Genomic DNA, 26150 nt, shown 5'->3' with positions numbered 1-26150 from the left:
CTGGGGCACCAGGAGCGGACGGGCGGAGGGAGCCCCCTGCGGGAACGCGGCCGGCGCTGGGGCCCGAGCGGGGCCCCGAGGGTCCCGAGCCCCCCCCCCCCCGCCGCCATGTCAGGCCCCACGGCGGAGGCGGCCCCGCCGGGCGCTGCGTCACGCGGCGGCCGCGCGGGGGCGGCGGAGCGCGCGCGGGGTCCCCCCCCGGGGCCGGGGGGGGGGGGGGGGGGGCGGTGCAGGGCCTCCCCCTCCCTTCCCCTCCCCTCCCCTCCCCTCCCCACCAGCAGGGGGAAGCCGGGGGGGGGGGGCCGGCGCCCCCCCCCCCCCCCCCGGCGCCTCCCCCCCCCTTCCCCGCACCGAGACGGCGACGGGGCCAGGGCCGAGGGGGCCGGGAACGAGGGGGCCGTGGCCGGCTCGCCCACCCGATGGGAAAGGAGGAGCCTGCGCGGGGGGGGGCACGGCAGGAACTTCGGCGGGGCTGAGGCTGCGGCGCCGGGACGGCGGCGGTGGCGGCGGCGGGCAGCCCCCCGGTAGGTCGCGGGGCGGGGGGACGGGGCTGGGGCGGTGCGGGAGCCCCGCCGGGTGTGCGTGTGTGTGTCCCCCCCTCCGGCTGCGGCGTGGAAGTGGGGTCGCGGGGGTGCTGCCCCGGGGGCGCTCGGACGCCGCTCGCCGGGGGCAGCATCCGCGTCCCCGCACGCCAACCCGCGGGGTCGCTCCGCTGCCCTGCTTCAAAACCAGCCGCCAAGAGCTGCTGGCCGAGTCCTCGCCCCGTGCTTCTGCCCCCCTGCGCCCCCGTTTCCCGTCCCCGTACCCCCATGCCCACCTCCCTGCAGCCCCCCAGAACGGGGAGAAACCGGCAGCCCCCCACCGGCACAGGCACGGGGCCGGGGGCTGTCGGAGCGCGTCCCCTCGGCGCAGGGAGTCGGTGGCAGCGGCTGCTTGCAGAGAGTTAGGAGCGCTGAGCTGTCCCCATCGTCTTTTTCTTTTTTTTTTTTTTCTTTTATTTTTTTTTTTTTTTTTTACTTTCCTCTCTTCCCAGGTTTGCGGTCGGAGTTCAGGTGGCAGCCCCTGAGCGGAGAGGAGGTGGGGCGGTGGGCTCTGGGTGTCGGGGAGGTGACACCGAAAAGGAGAGGGCACGGCTGCGAAGGCTGAGCGAAGGTCTGGCCGGTGATTTCCTGGCTCTGCCGGGGCTGTAGCAGCTCGCAGCCTGAAAGGTGTTTTAAACAGCCGTTTCTGTTAGGGGGAATTTCCTAGCTTCTTTGATAGGTCCGTGCATGAAAAATGGAAAGCAGCGAGCGCCCTTCCCTGCGCGCTCCCACACCCCTCGCTGGCAGGGATGCTCAGCAGCCAAGGGGGAGAAGCAGCAGCTCGGCTGCCACCGCTGCCTTGGTTTACCCTTGCAGACCCTGACACGTTGGCTTCTCCTTCCTGTCGTTTGCCACGAGAGGCTTTGCAGCTGGACGTCCCTTAGAAGATCTGCCCCTAAGGCAGCAGATTGCAGGGGTTAGCTCCTCAGAGTTTGCCAGGGGACATTACCAGCTCGCTGCTCCCCAGGCAGGTTTGTCTGGGGCTGCCAACGAGGAGGCCCGAGGCTTACCGAGCAGGCTGTGGACGAGGAGCGATGCCCGAGGTGCTCTCCCGGGTGAGGAGCATATGCAACTCCTGGCAGCCTTCTCGCTGCGTGACCTCGTTGCACGCCTGCCCTTTGTCCCAGCAGCGCTGCCCCTGCTGCGCTCAGGAATGGGAGCAACAGTGACAAGCATGACGTTAGGTCTCCTAGAAGCTGTTTTAAGGTCACCGGAGGGTCGTGTGGCACTGAGACCTGAGTGGGTGTGCTGAGTCTTGGACGCTACCCGATAGCTCCGCAGGGCCTGGCAGCGAGAGCCGTGCTGCATATCCTCCAGGTTAGCGGTCCCCTCTCATCCCGGTGCCGCCGCGCTGCTGGCTCGGCAAACCTTTTCTGTCGCCTGTCCTCCTGAGCCCTGCTGCCCAGGTGGACAAGCTTACCTGCTCCGCTGCCTTTGTGGCCTGCGAGCCGAGCTGTGGAGCCTGACAGGAGTCAGGAATGCCCGAGGAAGCGGCGCAGCCGGCCGCGTGGCGAGGCCGTCCTGGCAGGGACAGGAGGGGGCCTTCCTGCCTCACGAGCTCCAAGACGCCCGGCATGGCGGCGGGGCGAGCGTGGCTGAACCCACGGAGCTCAGCTTAGAGAGAGGGCGAGAGAGGTCAAGAGGGGGAGCGTTCAAAAATGTCTTCTCTGCAGAAATCAGGAGCGATCTTAAATGGAAAAATTGCACGGCCCTCTGAGGAGTTGCTGTACTAAATTTGGAAGACGGAGTTGGTCTTCCAAGTGCAAAACAGAGGGATTTCAGCCTTGCTTTTAACGCAAACCTCAACGCGGTCTGAACCGTGGACCCGCTACTGACGCCTCCGTAGTACATAGTAATCCAGTTTTATCTGTCAGGAGGAGATTTGTTGATTAGGAGCCTCGAGGTAAAGACTACTCCTGGGCTATTGCTGCTTCTTCCAGCCCGTGGGCTGGAAAAATTAGCTCCATGCCTTGCCTGGAGCGCTTGGGCTGTGTGTAATTTCCCTGCCACCTTCATCTCGGAATTCAATTTAGTTCTCTGCACAAAGTCCGTTTATGTAGATTTATGTAGATGTGGTGCAGAGATGGATGGCTCTCGGGGAAAATGCTGATTCTCGCAGCAGTTGTATAAATAAGTTGATTCGTGGTATTGATGGAAGAGATTCAACATCATTTGAAATGGGAGGCTAGGAACAGTTTACTGAAACACCACTAATCCATAAGCTGTTAGTTTTGTTTGTCTTGTCAAAGTTTGCATGGAAGGGGAGGATTTTTCAAGGAACTTCTTGAGAAGTAATGACAAATTTTAAAATACCGAGTTACGTATGGTTTAAAGGATTACCTAAGTGATTTGCTTCATTTTCCTTGTTGCACTCACATCTTTGCGTGCAGTACTTAACTGTTTTTCTGCAATTAACTGTTACTTTCTACAGTTCAGCTGTATTTCTAAAATAAGCATCTCTTCAGCGTTGCCAGTTTCACCCCGAGTTCCCAAGCGTACAGTTGATTAGGTCTTGGTCACACCAGCAGCTCCTTGAGGTGGCTGCCCAGATCTCAACAGCTAGCGCTGTCAGTCCTGCTTTACAGATCCCAACCTACAAAGAATGATACGTGCAGCTGTTTTATTTTTCAAGGCTTTTTTCCTTCCCCCCCCCACCAAAGAGACTGTTTGCATGTATCCTGTTGCTACCACACGGATCTTTGTCAAGTTCCTATTGGCCTCCTGATTTTAATTTTTGCTAGTAGAACGTAATCAAAGTTTTGATTTTGAACAGGAGTCTGATCTTTCAGGTGCCCCCTGAATGAATTTGTTACATTTGTATATTTATTTTGAGTTGTTAATTATAAAAAAGTGCCTATTGTAAAAATTATTTTTCCCATGGTTCTTCTGACTACCAGCATCCCAGTGACCCTAAAAATGCATTTATTCTTGCATCAGTTCTTTGGTGTGCTTGTTGGTTTTGTTTGTTTGTTTTTTATGCTTGTTATTACAACAATTCCCCCCCCAGTGTGCGAATCGTGCCATAAGTGCTGATTTTTAGGTTGCTGCTGTGTTGTTGCTTTTTGAAGAGCAAGGTGGTGGTAGAGCCAGAGCAATGCTAGCAGACCAGCTCCATGTTTCAGTTCTGTTACTTCCACAACCAATATAAATTGTGCGCTTGAGGTCCTATTGACTGGATGGTTTAGCTTAATGCTATAATACGGGAAATTAACCGCTTGTAGCTGTGAAAGCCACCGTGTGTGCGAGAGACCCGAGCACTCTGAAGAGTTTCTTATTTGTGGGCTAACTCGGGATAGCGTGAGTTTTATGGAAACAGTGTTTTCTGACGTTGAAACTTGTGGAAATGGTTTTTCTGCAGCCACGAGGGGGGTAGGATTATGCAGTTTGTCTCTTGGGAGCCCTTGGAGTGCGACTGCTGCGTTGCCTACTGCTATTTCATCTCGTAGGGATCAGTGACGCACAGGGCTCTTAGCAAATGGAACGGGCAGGTGAATTCAAAGTAATGTTTTCTAACTGTATGTGTTGGAATCCATCCGAATTCTTGCTTCCTCTGTGGATGTTGCTGCTGGAATTAAGATCAGCAGAGGCATTAGATCCTTTTTTTTTTTTTTTAATATGCAGTGGTGAAAACTAGAAACTTACTGAAGCAACCTTTTACTAATCTGGCTTCATTAATTCTCTGGGCTTCTGTGAAGCACCTTTTTATTCTTTGTTCTCCTCGTGCAGTCCTCCAAATTGCTATGGGGGAAAAAGATTTGAGAATTAAGGAGAATCACAGCTGATGAGTTTTTTATTTTCCTTCAGGTGATCATATATTCAGTAATACTTCAGGTTGTTTTGTGATCATTTTGATCTGAAGATAAAAAAAGAGAGTAGTAGAAGCAGTGAGCAATATTGAACGACATTCTCGGGAACAAACATGAAGTGGGAATGCTGAAAACAAGCTGGCTTCGTGTTTGAATCATCTTCTTTGTAGGTGCATCGCAGCTATCTGCTGATGTGTTTTTTCACAAATGTTTCAGCTAAGTCTCTTGTTTGATAATACATTATCAAATAAAGAGAACCATCACCCATTTTACCATTTCCGTATGTGTTTTTGTAATGAGAGAAAAAAGTCTCATCCCTTGAGTTGACAGTCTCAAGGGAGGACGGGGGATGGGGGGTAATATGTTGGAATGCCAGCACCTTGGTGTTCACCTTCTCTCTCTTTTTACTTTTTGCAGGTTCTGTCATCCGTGATGGCGTCAGCTCTACCCAGAACCCTTGGGGAATTGCAGCTGTATCGAATACTACAAAAAGCAAATCTCTTATTCTACTTCGATGCCTTCATTCAGCAGGGTGGTGATGATGTCCAGCAGCTCTGTGAAGCAGGTGAAGAGGAGTTCTTGGAGATAATGGCTCTCGTAGGCATGGCTAGCAAGCCACTTCATGTTCGAAGGCTGCAGAAGGCTTTGAGGGACTGGGTCACAAACCCTGGTCTTTTTAACCAGCCTCTCACTTCCTTACCAGTCAGCAGCATTCCAATATATAAACTGCCAGAAGGGTCTCCTGCATGGCTGGGGATATCCTGCAGTAGTTACGAGCGGAACAGCAGTACCAGAGAGCCTCACCTGAAGATCCCAAAATGTGCTGCCACAACTTGTGTGCAAAGCGTGGGTGCGAGCAAATCTGATGTGGTGGGGAACTTATCGCTACAGAGCGGCAGTGAACCGAGACTCTGGCAAGGACACCACACTACAGAGAGCGAACATAGTCTTTCCCCGGCTGACCTTGGCTCTCCAGCTTCACCAAAGGAAAACAGTGAGACCTTGGATGCCGCTGCTGCTCTGTCAGTTGCTGAATGCGTAGAACGTATGGTTCCCTCCCTGCCCAAAAGTGACTTGAGTGAAGTCAAGGAGTTATTGAAAACAAATAAGAAACTGGCAAAGATGATTGGCCACATCTTTGAGATGAGTGATGAGGACCCTCACAAAGAGGAGGAGATCAGGAAGTACAGTGCAATATATGGCAGATTTGACTCAAAAAGAAAGGATGGCAAGCATCTTACCCTCCACGAGGTAAAATCCCTTGAGCGACAGAGGGCTCCCTCTCTTGCTCCTATGCCTTTTTTGAGATGCTGCTTAGAGGGTACACTTCTTGTACGGGCACTTTTCCCCGGGTGACGAGAGCTGCGCGTCTGACAAGGGCTGTAGCCAGCCCTGCCCAGGAATGGAAATCCTGGGTGAAGCAGAAGCCTCCTTTCCTGGGGGCGCGTGTGTGCACTGATGACTTCAGCTTGGCGTCATCAGACTGCTCGGTCCTTGTGTGGTCCCTCAGACAGGGTCTGAACGGTTTGGCACTGAAGTGGCGAACCCGTATCGCACTGAGCATGTTCCTTGGGTTTCCAAGCATATGGCACCTTTTAAAACCAGTCCTGTCTTTACATTCCCTTGCGCCTTAGAGGTTGTTGGGAAGTTCAGTAGCTAAAATAGATTGTGTCTGGTAACAGGGTTGCCTGGCTTGCTTACTGCACTGCTGTCCTCCCTCACCTCCAGACCCTTCTCTCTAGCTTGTGTGAGGTGAAAAAGGTTCTGCTGATGAGGTCCCTAACCCTGGTGGCGTGCGGTTTTTGTATTTGGATTGGTGTGAAGCTTAATTATACAACCCGTGGCATTTTTTTGGGGGGGACACAGCGGACTTAGGCCAGCCAAGCGAAGTTCAGGCAATAAGAGTTGTGAGGAAGAAGGGGAAGGACTGTCACCAGAATTGAAGGGTGACTAATGTGCAGGTTTGCCCTTCAATACCTGCATACCATCTGCTCCTTCCTGTCCTTAAAAGTCTGTGCAGGCCTCCTTCACTTTTGTCCTGGCTTTCTCGAGGCTCACGCTGCATGTGTTGTAACGCCATAGGTGTGTCTGTGTTGGGAATAGTTCCCTAGTGCCAAAGTACAGTACAAGAGAACAAACATTAAGTCGAAGCAGTGCCAAAACACTGTTGATACGAGTGCTGCATCAGCGTTTTCACGGTTAACAGTGATTGCAAAATTTCAGTTGGATTTAAAATTTGGCATGTAAAACCGAGCTCCCAAAAGGGAAGGCAGTGTTTATGTTACGGGAGTGCCAAAAAAGCTGTACTGGCTTTAGCCTTTTTTCACTTCAAAAAGAGGTTTTTTAGGTGTGTTAACTGTTGTGTAAAACTAAGTTCTCTTTATGCTTCTGAGTAGAAGGGTAGGAGGAAACAATGCTTTTTTACATCTTTGCTTCTGTATTTACACTCATAAGGCAATTGCATATCACGAGCAGTGACTTCACGAGGACTTGAACAAGCTGGGGAGACACTTCCGAGGGAAGCTGTCGGTAGCGAGCTCCGTTTCTGTCACACGCTTCTAGTTGTGCAGCTTTCGTTTGCGTGCTTTGCGGCTCTGCGTGGCTACGCGTGTATCCTGTGAATTCACCCAGTGTGCAGGAACAAACGCAGCCTTTCTCCCCGGCCCTCGCAGAAGTAAGTCTCTCCTGTAAGAGACCATGTGGCTGACGAGGTGGAGGCAGGGTTTGAAAGGCTTAATTGTGTAGGTGCCCTGTGTACGTTGCCGCGGCCGGGTGGGGAGGGAGGGATTCTCCTCACGTGGCGATGGCGGCGGGCGAGGCCTACAGTGCAGCGTGTGCGGCTCTGCACTTTTTCCATCTCTCTCCGGGATGGTGGCTGCAGAAACACGGTGCAGGCTGGGCAGACAGTTTGCTGGCACGCAGCGGCACCACGCGAGGCGGGTGCTGGGGCAGCGCTCGCCTGAGGCGAGCCGGGCCCTGGGGTGGCTCTGCCAAGCTGGAGGAGTGAACAGCGGGGCCTGGGGGAGCAAGGAGCTGGAGGGAAGGAGGACCGCTCTGCTCTGTGACTTTGTTTTAGTGCTGCTCTGCAGATCTTTACTACGCCGCTGTAAAATCATGTTGAAAAATGGAATGAGAGCATGGTTTAGCTTTGGGAAATATTTCTATCACTATTATGACTAAGGGCACAGGATCAAAGGAGTATGTGGTTGACTTATGCCTCACTTACGCATGTGGGGCCTCGCTGAACTTGATGGGAACTGCACACATGCAAACAAGAGGAATTTGCTCACAATTAGTTTGCTGTTTGTTTAAAGAGGCTGGATTTCACAAAGCTTTGTCTTGAACAGTTTTCTCTCCGTTTCCACTTTAAAGCAGAAAATGCAGAAATACTACATGATCATTGAGACCTTTTTTTTTGTTTAAAAATTGGTTAACCAGAGTTTTATCTTTTGTGAAATCAATTTCAATGGATTTTTATTTTCAATGGCTTAAACAATTTGCTGCTCGGAAGGAAGGACTGTGAACGACCAGGGAGGTAAGTTTCTGCTCATCCAGATACTGTTTCTGCACATGTTAATACATTCAATACATTCCAAGGCTGTCACTCTGCCTCACGGTTCAAGGTTTCTCTGCAGCTGGCAATGAGCAGCTGAATAAACTTCTTTGTGAATTTAAAAAGCTTGTCTAGTAGATGGCTTCTTAAGGGAAAGATCAGGGCACCTCTGACTCCTCCGGCGGGGTGGAGCTGTGTGCACACTTGCCTCAAACTTCATACAAAATTAGCGGTGAATTATTGAGAATATTCTCTGTTAAGTGTGAACACTGTAGTGTCTCAAAGGGCTTGGGCAGCCATTACAGGCCAGTGAGAACTGGAGCTACTGAGCTGTTCTGAAAGTGCGTGCTATTGGTAGGAGTATCTGTGTAAGGCCCCTATCCAAACTAAATCTGATTTTAAAAAAATATTTGAAACAAGGAGATTCCAGAACTAATAAATGTACAGTCCTTAATCCATCCCATTGTCTCGGTATTACACACCTTTTCAGTCAGGGAGAGCAATTCATGTTTAAAGTTGGACTGGAGGAGGGATGAGTATGAGACGTGCCCTTGAACTCAGTGACTCTGGCATGTTTGAGTCAGATTTGTAATTTGCGTATTAATATTTCAGTGCTTGTCTAGGTACCTATAAAACTGCAAAAATCCTGTTTAATAGTTTGAGAAACAGGAGTAAGAAATGCAAATGATAAATTTTGTCTAACTTGTTGTCTTCTATTTTCCCTTGTTGACTCACCAAAACAGTAGGACTTGATATTTAATTATGTGTTTCTAGTTGGGGGGGGGGATTTATGAACCCCATCAGTTGAGAATATACCCGTCCCTCTCTGTAGAGCCTGTACGGTTACGTACTGCTCTGTCATCAAGGCTTCCAGCATACAGAATCATTATTTTTAGGCATACAGCACTTTCTCACTGCAGCATTATGCCTCCTGAAAAGGCAGGAAGCCATGATGCACTTCAGTTCAGTAAGTCTGGATGTGACCTGAAAGAAGAAAGCAGGAAAAACAAACAAACATTTGGCTTTTCTCTGTGTTTAGGATAAACAGCATTTGTCTACAAGTACCCAAAGCATTTCAGCCCTTTCAGCTCTTTGCAGCCTTTATTGAGCTCTTTGCAATGCTTTATTGAGGGATTAAAAAATACTTTGAATTATTCTGTAAACACGAGCAATGTTATTCATCCTGGGCAAAGTAATACCTATCACTCTGACCGAAATTATTGCCAGCTTTGACTGATAATCCTTTCTACAGGTGTCGTATTAATCTTTTACTTTTGTATTTTTTTTCTCCGTCTTTCTGAAAAGACAGACATTACAGAACAACCCTTCCTCTCAAATGGGTAGTAGTTTATTTTAGCATTTTGTATTGTAGGAACGTAGCGACCTAGAGATGTTTCACAAGTGAAACCTTAACTTCCCACCCTTGTACATCTGATCTCCGTGAGATTTTTTTTGTCTGTACAGAGAAAGATCAGGCAACATACCTAGCTTGCCTGTTAAAGACACGTTTGCAGCCTGCTTAGCATTCAGGTATCTCAGGAAATGTCCTAATCAGATCAGATGCTTTTCTGCTAAAGATGGTGAAAAAATGCTTACGAAATATTGAGAACAGCAGTTTCTTGTGAGGTGTTACTGGGCGCTGGCTGCTGAGAGAATCGCAGCTCTCCTGAAACATATTTCTGCTTTCCAACCTCCCTGGAGAACAAGTGTTGTGTTAGACAAAATTTCTCATTTGGGTGACATCAGGACTTCTGCCCAAGGGCAGTCTGAGGGCTGTTCACCTCATGGGACAGCTTCGGTCTGTAAGGGATGGGGCGCGCTGTAGTTCAGGTGAGTTGCTGGCCTCAGATCCATTTCACAAGCAATGCTCTGTCGTGTGTGTTAGTAGGAGTGAGCTTCCCAGCCTTCCTGCCAGGAGGCAGTGTTTATCTGCGGCCCCACTGGTCTGTCCTCAGCTTCACCTCCTTCTGCTCGCGTGGAAGGAGGCGGTAAGGACGGCGTTCTTGGTGTTCATGGCGTTGGAGGCCGCCTGCGTGCGCTGCTGCCCGCCTTCGACCACGTACGCCCGCGTGCTGACCTGCCGTTGTGTTGTGCCGCCAGCCCTGCCGGATCGAGGGTTGGCAACGGCACGGCTCAGTCGGCGTGAATATGCTGACTGTGCTGTGGAAAACCTCGCTGCTTCTTAATATTCACTAGCCTGAGACAGATACAGAATGTTTTGTTGACAGTAGCAGCAAAGCTTAGGCTGAGCTCGCCTGGGAGAAGCCAAGCCCATGCGAAGCAGCTCCGTTCCCAAAGGAAAGAAGATTTGAGTGCACTTTGGAACAAGTACCTGCAGCGTTATGTTGACCCCTTGCTGTTAGGCCTAATTACGAGTGCCGGCTGCTCTTCAGCCGAGGAAGAAGTGAAAATGTCTCTTTAGCTCCTGTTTACTGTGGGAGGAGCAGGGAATCTCTTCTCCAGCATCTCAGTTTTGATTTCTCTCGTTACGTTAATTCTGTTGTTTGTCCTTAGCTGATTGTTGATTGTTTGCTTTTCAGACAGCAATATTATAAAGCTGGTGTAATTCATGATATCACCGCTTCCTATAGGCTTCTGAAGAGCATTGTGAAACCATTTTGAGCCTTAACTTCAGGGTTGTTGTTTTTTTTTTTTTTTTTTTTTTTTTTTTTTTTTTTTCTCTTTATGAAACTATTGCCAGCAGCAGAGACACTAGAAATGTGTCCCAGCAGGCTCGGGAAAACATCCTTGAAACAAGTTACATTTGATTCATGTCTGAAGATAGTCTTCACAAACATGAGGGTGAGAAACATAGCTAAAAAAAGTTTAATCGTTTCTTAAACCATCACCTTCTACAGAATTTATGCTGTATTCACCAGGGAAAGCCATCTGTACCCACACTGTCAGATTTTTTTTTTTTTTTTTTTCAAGTCCTGGGCATATTGCAGTTATAAAAATAGTATTCCCTGTAAACCAGGCTTTGGGAGCCAAACACTGTGAACGTTCAGAGCTACTGTTTTATACTGAGATTTAATTAACGCTGGGTTGAGGCACAGGCAGGGCACATTGAGAGTGTCTTACAGTGATGTTGTACTTGAAAGGACTTTAAATGCACCAGCTACATGTGTGTCTTTTCTCAGAGGCTTACCTGTGTTATTAAGGATAAAAAAAAGTCGAAGAAACCGATCGGGGCATATTATACAAGTAATTTTACTTGGCATTGAAATCTTGCATTATTTCAGAAGAAGGGTACTTCTACAAATGTAATGGGTGAAAGTATACAAAATCATGAATCTCTGTGTTTAATTTCCAGCTGACAGTTAATGAAGCAGCCGCTCAGCTGTGTGTGAAAGATAATGCATTGTTGACCAGGAGAGATGAACTCTTCGCACTAGCTCGGCAAATCTCTCGAGAAGTTACATACAAGTACACTTACAGGACCACCAAGTAAGGTTTTAATTAACTCGAAGGACCTTTACTTAATCAATTTCACAGCATTTCTTTTGAAGCACAAGAGACGCTTTCTTCTTCCTCTCTAGCTAGCAAAGTGCTCTTCTGAGGAGGTTAGGAAAATGCTGTTTAAGTCATGAAGCCTTCAAACTGCAAAGATTTAGCTGTCTTGAATTACCTTTTTAGTTGTTCTCTAGTTTTCCAGAGTTTTGCATCGATAGCGCAGGTGGAGAGGCGTCTGAGAGGCTAGTATTTCAAGTATTTGAGGCAACTGTAGGCTTAATGTAAATTGGCAGAGTAGTCAAAGCTTCCTAATGTATCTTGTTTATTTTTTTTTAATATATACTGATTGGGTTTGCTAGTTTACAGAGAATGGATAAGGTCACGGGGGGGTAGCTTACGAACCTGCTTAAAAGAACTGGAGCTGAGTCTTAATTTCAGTCGTTAATGTTCTGTTAAGTGAACTGCTGTTACAAAAAAGTAACAAAGGCTTTAATAGCATTTAAGTACAATTAAAAATGAACTTTTCATCATGTTTATTAATTTTAGATACTGTCTGTATATTGCTTTCAAATTTTAACTGACTTGTATTGCAATGGCCTTTCAAAATACATGTTCATAACACTTCTGGGGGCTTTTCGTGGTTTTCTTTTGCTCTCAGTTCTTCCATACTGATTATACATAAATACACATCCATTCTGGGTAGTCAAAGGCACTTCTGTATTTCTGTGTGCTCAAGCAGATTTCCTTTCTGTTCAGAAGAAGGGTGCATGAGTCTTTTGACACTTCAGAAAACAACACAAGGCACTTGTATTCTTCTCCTGTATACTTGAGTGACTTTTACTGCCAAGCCCAAGAGAATTGGAGGCTTTTTCTGAGCATCTCGTTTGTTCTTGCTCTTTTTTTTTCTTTTTCTTGACCATTTCTCATGAGTATTTCTGGTGGGTGACCAGGGTTAATTTGCTGTTTACTGATAGCGTGTGTGTGTCTTGTCTTCTAGATCTAAATGCGGAGAACGGGACGAACTGTCACCAAAGAGAATCAAGATAGAGGTACAGTATTGAGACGCCTATATTTTAACCCGTGTGTGCTAAAACTGACTTCTGTTTTGAAGGGATCTGTCAAAGGAAGTTTGTCAGAAAAACATTTGACAGACAGTTGATGGGTGTGAGAGAGAGGGCGAGATCCATCGCCAGAGTCTCTGAAAATGTAAATACTTGTTGGAGGAACCTGTAGGAGCAGGGGTAAAGAGTAGGATCTGCTTTATGGTGAAGTTGCTGTCAGTGTTGTGCACTGCGCGTGTAGGAGGGGAAGGAATGGGACTGAGTGACTTCCTGCGGTGGAATAAACACGAGCACTATAGGAAATGTCTTCCCATAAGGCCTCTCACCTTCAAGTCAGTGTGAGGTAGGGTGTTGTTTTTTTCTTTTGTTTGTTGTTTTTGCGTTTCTTGGGTCAGCTTTTTATCTTGTTTAGAATCCAAAGGTCTGGGTAAGGATTGATGGGAGAATATTAGCTAGCTCTGACTATGCTAGGAATTCTAGAACTGACAATATTAAAAAGTCAAAAGCTAACAAAAAGCTGTATACATCAACACACATGGTTATGCCAGGAGTTATTAATTTACTGGATTTTGTAATTACTGTTGTGCCAAAAGCACAACAAGCATGTATATGTGGCTAATACATACACCTGCACAAGATTTTGCTTATGGAAATGGGTGTTCTGCTGGGAGTTTCGTGTTGAGAGTGCAGGGTCAGCATATATGTAGTTTACCTTTTTGTTGAGTTGCCACTTCGGAAAAGTAAATGGGAGGGCTTTTTAAAAAGTCACTCATTTAAACAAACAAACCATCATAAATATGTATACCTGTGTAACTCATGAAAGTAGCAGATCTTCCCCTTTTATTTATTTTTTTAAACAAATTACTGTTTCGCTTTTAATTCCTGTTTCACTTTTAGGTGGATGTCTAATTCATTTATAGTGTTGTGGGGCTTTTTACTGTGCTGTCTGCTCCAAAAGGTGCAGATTAAATGTACGTTAGAATGTGAGATGGGCCTGAGCTGGCATTCACGTCAGGGAAATACGTGATGCTCTTTTAGCTGTAGAGGGGAGCTTTATAGTATTCTGGGATGTGGATGTGTTTCTCATACATAACTTGACCTGTGGTAAGTGATGCACCAAATGCAAGCCTTTCATTTTTTCAGCAGTGCAGTGCTTTGTTACCTGTGCAAGGGCTTTTCCTGTGTGGCAAACCCCAGTGAGAGCAGTTAGTTTTGAAAAGGCAGTTATGAATAGGTATGTCGGCATGTTTTTGTGTGTTTTTTTTTCTTAAGTTCCACCAGTCTGTGTACAGTTGCAGTCTGAGTTTATACAATACTAAATGTGTGTGTGCATTGAGGGTTTACTTGTAGCTTTGAAAATAGTTCTGAAAGGCCATTTTTAGTCATGTTCGGTTGTGCTTCGACCTCTGCTTGTTCTTCAGTCCTTAGGAAAGATCAGGTAAAAGCTTTCATAAATGATTTTAACCACCTTCTACACCATTATCAGCCTTGACCAATACATTGCAAGTTGGTTCCTTGGTTCTCCCTTCTGTCCAGTCCACTCTTAATTGGTAAGAGCTGGTGGGGAGCCGCTACTCATTGCTTGACATAGTACTTCACAGACAATTAGCTTTCAGCAGCAGAAAGCCTGTCTTCATTCAGTGATAATTGATGATGAGCAAGTATCTAAAATGACACACTGTAAGGGAAGTGTTTTTTTTCCACAGGATCTTCATTGAGAGAAGGAATTAAAAGCCTGAAAAATATGGTCTGAAACTTCTTTTTTTGGGAAGGAGAGGGGGCAGGCAGAAAGATTAGGACAATTTTAAGGGACATGCGTTCTCTTCTTTTCTGGATGGTGAAATCTTAACAGTCTGAAAGGCCTGCTTTCTCTAGACACTGTTTTAGTTGAGTAATTCTGAGAATGGATGTTTAATTCTATCTAAAATTGCCAGTCATATTTTAAAAAGCATATGAAAATTTAATTGTACGAATGACTATTTCAGGAATAAGACTCTCTCCAGAATAAGAAGTTGAAAATGAAATTATCTTTCATATCATAGCATAGTATTATTAACTATGAAATGACTGCAGTCATCAACATAAACGACTCTTTCCTCTTTCTTCTGAACTCCCAAAAGTAAATTGTAACTTTGGTGCATAACAATTCTGAGGCACACTGCAAATCACTGTTTTCTTCAAAGAGGGAAAAGAAAAAAGAGAGGCAGTATTACTCAGTAGGTGATTCTTATATCTGATGGTTTGTGTTCTTAAGGGTTGCATTCTGGAAAAAAAAAAAAAGGTACTTTTTTGGTTGTAGCATGCCTGGGGATTTTTTTTTTTTAGGAAGGTGGAGGTAAAATGAAAATAGTAGTAAGTGCTGCAGATTTTTCCTTCTGTTCTGGATAAGTACTCTTTATCCTGTTTTTAAAGTTGTAATGCTTCAATGTGGCTTGATTAGCTTGCTGTCATGCTAATACCTTTATGCAGAGATCAGAACGCAGGTGACTTGTAACTAGCTCTGGCTTTTCTTTTTTCTTTTTCATTTTCTTTTCCTTTTTTTTTGTGAAGGTCATTTTGCACTTCTGTTCCAAGGCCAAACTCAGTATTTTGATGTGCCATTTCTTACCTCATTAGTCAGTAATGTCTCTTTACAGGGACATTAATGTCTCTGTGGTCTAAAATACTAGCTTGGATTTGGAAATGTTTCATACCCTTCTTGAATACTGTAAAAAGTTACTTAGAAAAGATTAGTTATTTTCCTGAGGTGTAATAAACACTTCACACAAAGATACACACACAAAAAAAATCTCTGGAGAGACTCTGAAGGTCATACTCGGGCAGAGCTGGCAGGGCTGTGCGTGCAAGCTTAAACATTGCTGGGTTACAGCCACCATTGTAAATTTATCCTCTTCATGAATATGAAACTCACACAAGCATTACAAAGAAACAATATGCCATGAATTACATCAAATTACCTGTAAAAGCCTTTCTCTTCCCCTGTGTGCTCTCCCCCTCTTATTCGTAGAGTGGGTGGGCAAGCTGTGGGAGTGAAGTGTACAGAGGAGAAGGGAAAAAAAAATCCAGGCAAATGAGAGACTAAAGGTGCCGAGGGAGTGAAAAAAGGAATGGAATGAATTGGGCTTTGGAACCAGAGTCTTTAAAATAACAACAACAACAACAAAAAGGTTGGGAGGGGTGCATTTCCTAAGTCTGCCCCGACAAAGAGCAGAATAGATGAACAGGGATGGAAACAGCGTTTCCCCTTCCAAAGCAAGGATCTCTTTTTACATAGGTGTTGTGGGACAGGGACACCCCTTATTTTGTCATCTTGCGTGACTCAGTACCAGCACCGCTCAGAGCAGTGAGATGAGCTGCTGCGGCAGCAGCTTAGAAAGCAAAGTCAGTCCCAGGTATGTCACCCGGTAGGCACAGAGGGAGAGGCCGTCCTCACCGCCGCTTTGTGTTGTGATTGACGAGGTTCCTCTTCCAGATACACTACCAGCAGGCAAGAGAGCAGGGCCACGGGGAGCTGAGCACATCCTTGGTGTCCGTGGCGTGAAGGGGTTGTTCTGTGTGTCAGCGTCTCCCTTCGGCTGAACGGGACGAGGGGAAGAGGTGGCAAAAGGTGGTTGTACAGTGCTCGGTGGTAACTGGGGGGGCATGTGCTGGAAGACAGGAGTGGAGGCTGTGAGGAAACATCTTCCCTTGGTGGGAAGCACGGGGAGCGGGGGAGAGAGAAGAGGCCCACCTCCACCGTTGCTGAGACAGTTGAAAAGAAAATCAGCACGAGTGTGGGATTTCTGTGTTTTTCACGAAAACAGCAAAAGCAGTCGAGTCTACTGTTTGCATAGGAAAAATGTCATTAGAGGGAGCAAAAAAGCACATGTGGGACTGAGAACATCTGCTGTACGAAGCAGCTTGAAAAACAACTGAGCAGCAGCAGAGGGAAACAAAAAGCACCGCGTGCAGCAGGCCCCTCCCGGGAGGAGAGGGAAGAGGAGCAGCGAGACCAAGTTGGTGCAAAGCAGGTCATCGCCTAGCACGACCTGTTCCTCGTCATCAAGGCAGTGGGAATGAGATCAACCAGCGATAGAGAGGGAAGATCTCCAAGGTGGGGATCCAGAGTTGCCTTGTCATCAAAGAATGAGGTGGAGGAGTGACGGGTGACAGTCGTGGCAGCAGGCTCCGAGGCCTACTTTTAGGAAGCAGCCTTTGGTTTTGTACTGGCGTGTGATCACAGATGCGTTACAAAGAACCGCCTTCCGAGCTGTTGCAAAAATAGGATCCGGAGCGATACGTCTTTGTGTATTCGCTTTTTCATCTGCCTACACACAGTCACTTTTCCTCTCCCAAACAATTCCAGGCCTAACTATGAAAATGGTCAGCGCTCATGGAAATGCCTTTGTTTGTAGAGGATGAGGTTTTGTGGCAATTTACCTGGTTATGAAATTTTACATACTTACCACGTTTGTTTTTCCCCAGGGGAATATGTTGGGTGGATAAAAGCCATGCGCAGTGATTCAGACAGATTTATTTTATTATTTTTTTTTTCCTGAAGCATGGAAAAATAACTTTATTGGCATTACATCGTGCTGAGGGTCTCGCCACCACCACTGTGCAGGACAGTGTGCAGCCTGCCAGCTGCGTAGTCTTTGCAGTCTTTCCCCCGTGATTTTTCTGAAAGATCAAATTTCTTGTTCTTGGATGGTAACCTGTTTGTTTGGCTATTGTCAGAAGTGCTTTTACTTGCACACATGTGCCTCCAGAATCCAAAAAATCTACATAATTTGGCGTGCTTTTGATACTTGGGTCTACAGATCCTCAGTTACAAATGTCACGTCTTTCAGGTTTGGGTCTATTTTAAGATCTCTAGCATCCTCTCCCATTTTAACGCAGTCACCTATATTCTGCTTTTGTAAATGTTTATGGATGTTCCTCTGTTTTACATGAGCTTTCCTTATTACGCCAAGCAAGATAAATTTCTCATCCTGAACCATCGCTCCGATGATTAATTTATTGTAATGGAGCCTGGCAGGCTTTCACAAGAACTTTATTTGCTTTATTTGTACATATGCAAGCTGCAGAAGAGATTTGCATGTTATAACTGTTTGAGACTGAAAGAATTCTTGAATCGTTACTTCCCATAGTATATAAAATCTTTGCTACTCTGCTTCTAAAACAGTATTTCGTTTTGTAAGACCAGGATAGTTTCTGTGTGAAGTATGTTGAATCTGGGGAGGCTTCACTCACTTTCTTGAGGTTAGTATATGCAGCTGCCGTGCCTTAGTCTTGACTACGTATAAATTTGATTTCTTAATCTTCAAAGCAGCTATATGTAAAGAGTGACAGAAACGGTGGACCTAAATTTGCCTGGCAAAGCTTGATGTAAACTAGTGTAATGTCAGTGAAAACAATAGGATTGGCCTGAAAGTGTGAGAGATGAGATAAAATTGTCTGGGTATGCCATGTTAGATATGGCCCTCACTGTAGAGGGGCTGTGTGTGTTTTAGACAAAAACTTAAATGAAATGGACCGTACAAATATGTAAACTCCAGTCCAGAATTCTCACAGATGTTCAGGAATGTTGCTTTTTTGTTGTTGTTTTGTTCTTGGGTGTAGAGAGAGACGGTGCAGAAAAAAAAACAGTAATATATTCTTCTTCTTGGTGTTTGGTTTCTTCTTATGCTCAACAGGATGGTTACCCTGACTTCCAGGACTCAGTCCCAACACTCTATCAGCCAGACAAAATACCACTTGCTTTGGCTAAAGGAAAGAGTGAAGACTCAGCAGCTCTTAACTCCCAGGTAAACACAACACTGTGAATAATACGGGCCGTGTCTTTGTACATTGATTTTGATGCATTGCTTTGATGACTAAAGCAATTACCTTCAATTTTCAAAGGCTACCTAGCTTAGCTGTGATTGCATCACTTTTAATTTGGGTTTACCTTCTGAAACTGTTCTGACACGGTGCTACAGCTTTAACCTTGTTCGCTCCAAGGGGGTAAGATCTAACATGGAAGGCTTGAAAATACACGATTCCTGTTGGAGCAAGTAGAGTACTATTGGTACAGCTTGTGCTCTTTTACTTGTGTTGTTAGCTATAAATGGAAAGTTCAAGTTGTTGAGCCTAGAGGAATAAATAGAGTAGGGGAACTTGGAGTCCTCAGTTCTGACGTTTCTTTTTAAGAGGCAATGGCACTGTATTTAGGAAATAGCGAACCTCTGGATCTGGGAGGATAAATTGCCTTTGTAAATAACATTCAGCCTGATAGAAGTACGATGTTTTTGAGTGTCCGGAAGGCATTCAATAAACAAAGACAGGTTTCTGATTCTTTCTTTGTCTTTTCTGTAGCGTATCCTGGCCTTGAGGTAAAATACACATCTCCTACTGCCTATTGTTTCTAAGGAGGCATTTCATGTCAAATTGCAACAAATTTATTTGGTATAACTGATTTGGGCAAATGTAATCACCAAACTTTCACATAAGATTACATTTGGGAGCTAGGCTCCTGTTTTCTGAGACCAGATATGTTACCCTGGCTTCCACGTTCTTCTGTTGCAAAGCAGTGTAGGGGCATGCAAGTTCTGTTCATTGTGCTGCATCAAAAATCAGCTATGCTACGTGTTCTGATGTCACACAATCGGCAAACAAACTTGGTTTTTAGAAGTTTATTTTCATCTTTTATATGCTTTCAAGTTTTCATTGGTCGGCGCTGTGTAACTACAGCAGGTGCATTTGAGTTTAAAACAAACCTCTTTTCCATTGTTAAGTGGAATTTGTTTTAAGCTCAAATGTATCTGCAGTTCGCTGGGTTTTCCCCATCGTTGCAATTTAAAATACTTCCTGTTCTTTTTATTCGAATTAAGCAACGAAGATTACATGAGTGAGAACTTAAATGTTTCATTCCCTTAAAAATGGCCTAACCATTCAAAAGTAGCAACAGCACTGCCAGAATAGCACAACTATAGCACAACTGAATGTAAGCTATCTGAAAATAGTTTCCTTTTTATCCTACCTCCCAAGACCAAGCTTGAGTTCTCAGTGTTCTTCTGCAGAACCTGACGACCTCTAAGTCAAAGTAAATGCTGGCTGTGTCATTACCCTGCTGTCGGGGTCACCGCCGTGCTGCAGAAACTCAGCTTCTGCTGGTCTGTTACACTGTCACTTAAGTGTTGAACTGTGCAGAGGAAGCAGACTTCCATGAGAAGTCAGGCTTTCATCATCCACCTGGAAAAGTTAAGTGCTCTTCAAAATGCCGTTACTTCTTTTTAATAGGCGTCTGTACTAGTCGAAACAATTACGGGATTGCCTAGAAGAGCAATGAAATCTCTCCTATTGATCCTAGGTGTTAACTTTGTACTCCTTCTGTTCTTATGTTCATTGGGCCTCTTCTAAATCAACTTTTTTTTGGCTTGTAATTTTCTTTTTTTTTTTTTTTTTTGCAAGATGCTTATTTACATTCTCAAGAACAAGATTATACTGAAAGTTAGAATGCTCCTGGCATTAAATTCAATGACAAACATTCAGACGCCATTTCCTCCCACGTTGCACTGCATTGTTTAATTTCACTCTCTAGAGGTGTATAGGTCTTGTTCTTCTTCTAGACAGACATTTCACACCTTTATCCCCCACAAACATACTGTCATCCTACACTTTCAGAATGGCAGATTTTTAAGCTTGTGTAGTGCTGTTTCTTAAAATAAAGATTCCAAGATGTCTAGTGAAATCTTGGCATAAGTTTTTTAGCAGATGTTGCCATCACTCTTGGAATACTTTGTGAAGACGTGTATTTGAGCAGAGCTAAGCTGGATAATTAAGACATTATTTTTTGCTTTTCTTGAGATTCTCTTCACGTAACCCGCAGTCCTAAAGTGCAGAAAGTGTGTTTTTGATGTGTTTTCTAAGAACAGAATTTAGCATTGCATTTTTTTGTGTGTGTGTGTGGATGAACTACAGGAACTTACATTTCAAGTATTGCTGAGTGACTCAGATGTACAGTATGAAAATCTTCATGGGTGCAAAAATATTTTGTTTGCTTGATAGTTTTTGAAGAAACTGTAAAGCACACATCTGTACATATGAGTCAACAAAAAAACTATAGGCTGTTAGTCTTATCATCTGATACTGCCTTTTTCCCTGTGTTTTGACTCACTATATATATGTATTTAAAGAGGTGTTTTTTAATTTAATTTTATTTTTGTGCTTTATTTGCAGTCTGAAAAGGTAATGGCAAAACAGATGGAGTTTCTTTGCAGCCAGGCTGGATTAGAGAGACGTCTTTCCACAGGATGTTTCAGACAAAACTCAGAGGAGCACAGCCCCAACGGCATGTCGTTAGATAACCTTGATGGACAAGGTATAGTAGCTTCCAGGCATGGTCTTGCTGCCAGCAAATGCGTTTGATATTATGCAACCTTTGTCAGTGGTGCTATTTATCTAGTATAGCATAGCAAAAACAGAACACCGAGCACTGAACGGACAAGACAAGATCTCTGCCCTCAAGTGCTTGCAGTCTGAATAACGCAATCAGATGTGCAGTCATACCCTGCCGTGTTACCGGGCAGACTGCTTTCCCTACAGATAACGTAGGGAGGGAAAAAGGTGTAAGGTGCACTGCTGTTCGTAAGGGCAGAACCTGGCTCTAGGTCTTTCCTAAGTTTTGAAAACAGAGCAGAACATTTGCGTGTCGCTTGTGTTCTTGCTTTGTGGAGATGGAAGGTAAGGCTGATAACGTAGTTGGTACTTCTTTTTGTTTACCTGGGTGTGCAGTCTAGGAACAACGGTTGAGGAGTTGGCGATGCAAATTACTCAGAAGCAAGCAGACTCTAATAATGTTCTTAGGAGCTTGCAGTTCTTCAGAAAGCTCGGTTTAGTGGTTATCTCTTTGATTTACCAACTGCCTGTTCCCTCGCTTGCATTAATTTTAGGAATGTTCAATTTGATTGCTTTCTGTTTGGATGTTGTGAAATGAGAGAAAATGTTAAACATGGGCAAGAAATAACTGCAGAAGACTCTTTTTTTTTAAGAGCTTTTTTTTTTAAGGATGGAAAAGAAGCAGTAAAAGGAAAAACTAAGGGAGCCAATACAAATAAGCATTAGAATGTAGGTTTCCACCTGTGTGTATCGGTCAAGCAAAGCAGCACTCAAATACCCAGAAAGAAATAGGTGTGTGGATCCAGCTCCTCAGATGGTGCAAATTTCTTTATACGTTGTGCAGTGGGAGAGGGATCTGGGGGGATCTCAATGGGCTTTTGGGGCAGAATAAGAGAGTTTTGTATGGATTGGTGCCCCTTTCTAGCAATGCCTATGGAATAGTCTGTAGCACCATATTTATATTGCCCTTGTTTTGCTAGAAATGTTCCTAGGCAGCTGATATTTCAGGCGAACTTGTGGTGATAGAATTAGTATTCATTTAAGTCTCTACTTGATTTTTAATATCACTTTTTTTTTTTTATTCCATCCATGTTTCACTGTGAACCACTTACAGGTGAAAGACCGCTGAATCTCCGAATGTCAAATCTTCCCAGTAGACAGTTGCAGCACATCTCACTTGATGGAGAGCAGCATGTTGGAAAACCTCTGTGCAGCGAATTAATCCGGCTTTACCCCGGTGGTGAGGCCAAGTCCCAGTCCTCGGGTTAGTGCCGTCCCTTGTAAATGAATCAGCTTTTTAGAAAAGCTTTGTTGAAGTACTTAATACGGGCTGTCTGAGTGAGGAAGGTAGCTCAGTCTGACATGCTTTGCGGGTAACCTTTTAACTAAGGCTTTGGACAAAACATCAAGAGTGGTGTTACTAGTTAATCTAGAAACAGATTGAATATTATTTGGGATAAACTTGGAGGATACAGTAACTAGATTAAGATAAGCAAGTTCTGGCACGTCTCTGTCCTCAGAGAGGTATTGACCCAAACTCCAGCTGTTATTACATTGCTGCTATTGCAATGCCGTTTGGTTGTAACAAGGCTTCAGTCTGTATAAAGGAATCACATTATAAACATGCTTTTCATAAAAAGGTTTTCTAACCTGGCTTACAAGGACCTCGTGCTGTTTCTGTACTCTGTACCACGTCATGCCACGTGTGCCTTGAGCTAGGTTTCCCATTCACTGAGCTGTGCTCGCTGTTTCTCTTACCATTTCACTGTGGCTTTGGGAGAAATTAATTTGAGGTTTGATAGATGATGGCACAAGTCCTTCGTACAGTCTATTTGGATGGTTTCAGTTGGCTTGCTGAGATAAAGTAAGGAATTCTTGAGACTCTCACAACTGTGGGAAAACTAACAAAATTCCATCTGAATTTGGAAGGTGCAATAGGAAAGATTATGGAAAGATGAGAAGAATCTTGCATCTTCCGTTCCGGAGTATTGAAATCTTAGGTCAGCTTTTGTGCAGTTTGGCCGTCCCAGTCCCAGGAGTCATTCACCAGGCAGAATTTCCCTTTCAAATCGCTAGCGAAGAGTGCGCTAAGCCCTGCTCCTGGGGAGAATTTAAGTAAATCTGTGGCGATTACTCTGTCATCGCTGTAATGTAACCAAGGTTATACCCCAGCTGGGTTAAAGCCCACAAGGAGGAGGCAGGATTTATTTATTGCTTCAGCTTTCAGTATCTGAAAAATTCATGTACTTTTTTTTGAAGCAGGAACATAATATATGTGTTTTCAAGCAGTACTTTTAACCTCTCTCTTTCTCTTATTCTCGCAGAAGGCCTTGGTATTCTAAAGGATTTTCCTCACTCGGCTTTTAACAACATAGAAAGGAAGGTCATAAAAACAGAACCTGAAGACACAAGATAGTCATCCTGCTCTGGAAACCGGTGTCATAATAAGGAATGAAACTTCATAAGAGAGAAAAAAAAAAAAAAAAAAAAAAAAAAAAAAAAACAGCCTTAATAACCAGTGTTGCCTCATTCAAATAAGAGATTTCAATAGCCAAAGCCTAAGAACTGGTACAGTAATCTGTGGAAACAGAAAAGCAAGAGACACTGCAAACTAAAACAGTAATACAGGTGGATAAACATTCCTGTTAAAATGGTTTTATAACGTGGAAGGATTCACAAATTAATATTGTGGGTCTACATTATTTAAGAATGTATTATGTATTTGTATAACTTATCAAAGTAAATCTAGATGTCGGGACGTGTATAGAGTCCAGTAGATGTGGCTACAGTTCATTTTACTTGAAATTTCAATGTCTACTTTAAGTGTACCTAGCGTAGATATGGTTGTTAAACATTTGAATTAAAAATCCTTGGAGAAGTAGGAATGCGAACCTCGTGACACAATTAACAGCAAGTTTGCAACAATATTTGTAGAAAAAAAGGAAAATGCATAAAATATTTCATGGTTTAAAATGTTATGTGGATATAGCATTTAATAGACCTAGACCCGGATTCTGTATTATAGCGGACTTACTTGACACTTACTATTGTTACATCACTTTTAATGGTTTCAGCAGCCTTTGTGTAACACACTTATAGTACAATACCTATCTACAGTTCAGGAATGTAGAAAATGCCAATTAGAGTATGGAAGGGTCCATATCATTGGCTCCCAGTTTGTTGTAAGCAACTGCGCGTTGATATACTGTACAATTACTGACGTCTCAGCTGGTAGGAGACCCAAGAGACAACGTAGCATGGACAGGGTTGCAAAAATTGTGATTCAGACCATTGTAACTTTTTGGACTTCTCTGTGGATCTTTAAAAAAAATAATAACAATGCTACTAAAATGCATCCTAGGTGTGGCAAAACTGAAATATGATGCAGGATTTATGCATCAGTGTAAAAGGTTGCACCTGATATCCAGAAACCATAAGATCTTTTGGAGGAGAGAGACAAGGGGTTACGTCTTTATATGTGACTCCTTATTAAGTGCTGTCCAGCCCACATGATTCTATGAATATACCGTATACTGCATACAGTATGCCAATACGTTTCTTTATATATGTGTTTAATTAACATTTGTATTCTTTATTTATTTGACAGTTTTTATTTTTTGTACATTTTCACTTTTTCAGATGTCATTTTATCTACAGAAAAACAGTTGGCTTGTAACTTTGGGATTTACCATGCTGTGTTCGTGTCCATCCACTTTTCCTCCGTGCACCTCCCACAACAAGGGTTGCTTTCCTGCAGTCGAGTAGTTATACGCCTTAGTTTCTGAATACAGTTTTTGCCTACAGTGCTTTCTGGAGGGGAAAGGGAGGGCTGAAGAAAGGAAGTTACCATGCAGTGGGTAAAATTCCCTGTTCAGGTGTGCACTTCATGTCTGCAGCTCGCTCTGTGTCATAGGTATGCGTTAATAATTCAGTCACAGTCTACGTTGTACTGAAGCGATCGGCAAAATGTGAGCTGAAATGTCTTCACTGCAGTCTCTTATCACTGTAAACATACCTAATTATTTTATCACTTTTGATTTGTGGAACAAAGCTTTATAGTAGAAACACCAGTAAACAACTTTTTATACTATTAAAATGTTTGTTTTTTTAAAAAAAAATGTTTCTTGAACTGTATGGTACTGTTTCACTTCCTGAAGTATCTTACTTCAAGTGATGGAGTTTGCAGCTTTGCTGTTAGAAATAAGAGATTGAATGTGTAGTTGTATTTCCTCTGTCCTGTTGTGTGAGCTAGTTAATATGGCTAAGATATTTCTTCAGTTTGTAATGTTAGCTGGTGCACTGGTTAGTATCTGAGTAGTTTTCATGAGATGTGTATGGAATTGTTAAAGGACAGCTTAAGGTTTGAACTGTACAGCTTGAGTAATAGAATGTATCGAGCAACAAGACTAGAGAGATGCAGGAAACGTTCTCTTTTTTCGATATCTCAACAGTTGTGCATGGATCACAGAAGAAGCTCTTAAGCTTGCTGGTCTTTTCAGTTGAAGTGAGAGGAAGGAACAAGAACTTGCTAAGCAGCACGCTGTTTCAGTTGAGTCCAGAATTTATTTTGTAAACACTAATGTATTAAATTTGCTATAAATTAAAGTATATAACAGTTATATTTTCGAGTTGTAAATACAGTACTTTGTGTCACAACCAGCTGGTTATCTCCAGAATGATATTTCAGTTTATAGTCCAACAGACCATTTCAGTCTCAGTTAGCTGGAAGCAATTTTTTTTACTGGTTTGCAGCTCTATGATTTTTTTTTTTTTCACCCTGAGAGAGGAGGGGGGGGAGGAAGGTGAATACATTCCAAGATTGCACATAAGTTTGGTAATAGCAAATATTCAAGCATTGGTCTTTCCACGACAAAGGTCTTGGTGGACTGCAACTTCGGCTAGTCTCTGGTGAAGGTTCACCTTCATCTGCTCATGGAAGGGTTGCTAGATTCAGGGTGCTCTGGATCAAAGGCCGGCCCTACAAATGATGCCTGTTCTTATTCACATGTTTATATTGTTGCTTACCAAATAAAAGTCACCGTGAGAACTCTTTAGTTTCCCCAGGGTTTTTTCTTCTTCCTTTTTTTTTTTTTTTCCATGGTGTTTCTAAAGGGAGGTAATTTTCTTGGGACAGGGGAGGAGGGAGCATCTTGAAGCGCAGCTCTCGCTGGCAGAAGGCTTTTTCCTGCTCTTGTGGTTGAATCCTTGATTATGGGTGGCCTTGTTACGTGCAGAGCCTGCAGGGCTTTAGAGGGCCAAGGCAAATAGGGAGGAAATGAAATCCAGGAAGGATCTGCAGCATGGCAGACTCACTCGATGCCACCTCCTGTACTCCTGT

General features: G+C 44.2%; 1 protein-coding gene and 1 long non-coding RNA gene across 4 annotated transcripts; both read left to right on the top strand.

Annotated features, from left to right (window-relative positions):
* Positions 1-321: 321 nt before the first annotated feature.
* Positions 322-25856, top strand: NAB1 (NGFI-A binding protein 1). 3 transcript variants are annotated; one of them, XM_035331441.1, is made up of 8 exons: positions 323-522; positions 4804-5638; positions 11254-11387; positions 12391-12442; positions 18130-18240; positions 20654-20795; positions 21927-22052; positions 23137-25856. In XM_035331441.1, exons 2-8 carry the CDS (start codon positions 4820-4822, stop codon positions 23226-23228), a joined length of 1476 nt encoding a protein of 491 aa, XP_035187332.1. In that variant the 5' UTR covers positions 323-522; positions 4804-4819; the 3' UTR covers positions 23229-25856. The 3 variants fall into 3 exon arrangements, with proteins under 3 accessions (XP_035187333.1, XP_035187332.1, XP_035187331.1); XM_035331440.1 differs by having other exon boundaries at positions 324-522; positions 21927-22076; positions 23137-25754; XM_035331442.1 differs by lacking the exon at positions 18130-18240 and having other exon boundaries at positions 322-522; positions 21927-22076; positions 23137-25754.
* LOC118169800 lies at positions 15963-18072 on the top strand. Its single transcript, XR_004752279.1, has 2 exons — positions 15963-17771; positions 17947-18072. It is a non-coding gene; the product is annotated as an uncharacterized LOC118169800 (long non-coding RNA).
* Positions 25857-26150: the final 294 nt, after the last annotated feature.

This window comes from Oxyura jamaicensis, chromosome 7 (assembly GCF_011077185.1).
Source record: "Oxyura jamaicensis isolate SHBP4307 breed ruddy duck chromosome 7, BPBGC_Ojam_1.0, whole genome shotgun sequence".
Lineage (NCBI taxonomy): Eukaryota > Metazoa > Chordata > Aves > Anseriformes > Anatidae > Oxyura > Oxyura jamaicensis.
The sequence above is the reverse complement of the archived record's forward strand: the minus strand, read 5'-3'. Positions and strand labels throughout refer to the sequence as shown.

Bases quoted from the DNA above. Each gene is read 5' to 3' on its own strand.
- NAB1 (XM_035331440.1), top strand. From the start codon at position 4,820: ATGGCGTCAGCTCTACCCAGAACCCTTGGGGAATTGCAGCTGTATCGA. The intron at 12,443-18,129 runs GTACAGTATTGA...TATGCTCAACAG, and splicing joins CAAAGAGAATCAAGATAGAG to GATGGTTACCCTGACTTCCA. The intron at 18,241-20,653 runs GTAAACACAACA...CTTTATTTGCAG, and splicing joins CAGCAGCTCTTAACTCCCAG to TCTGAAAAGGTAATGGCAAA.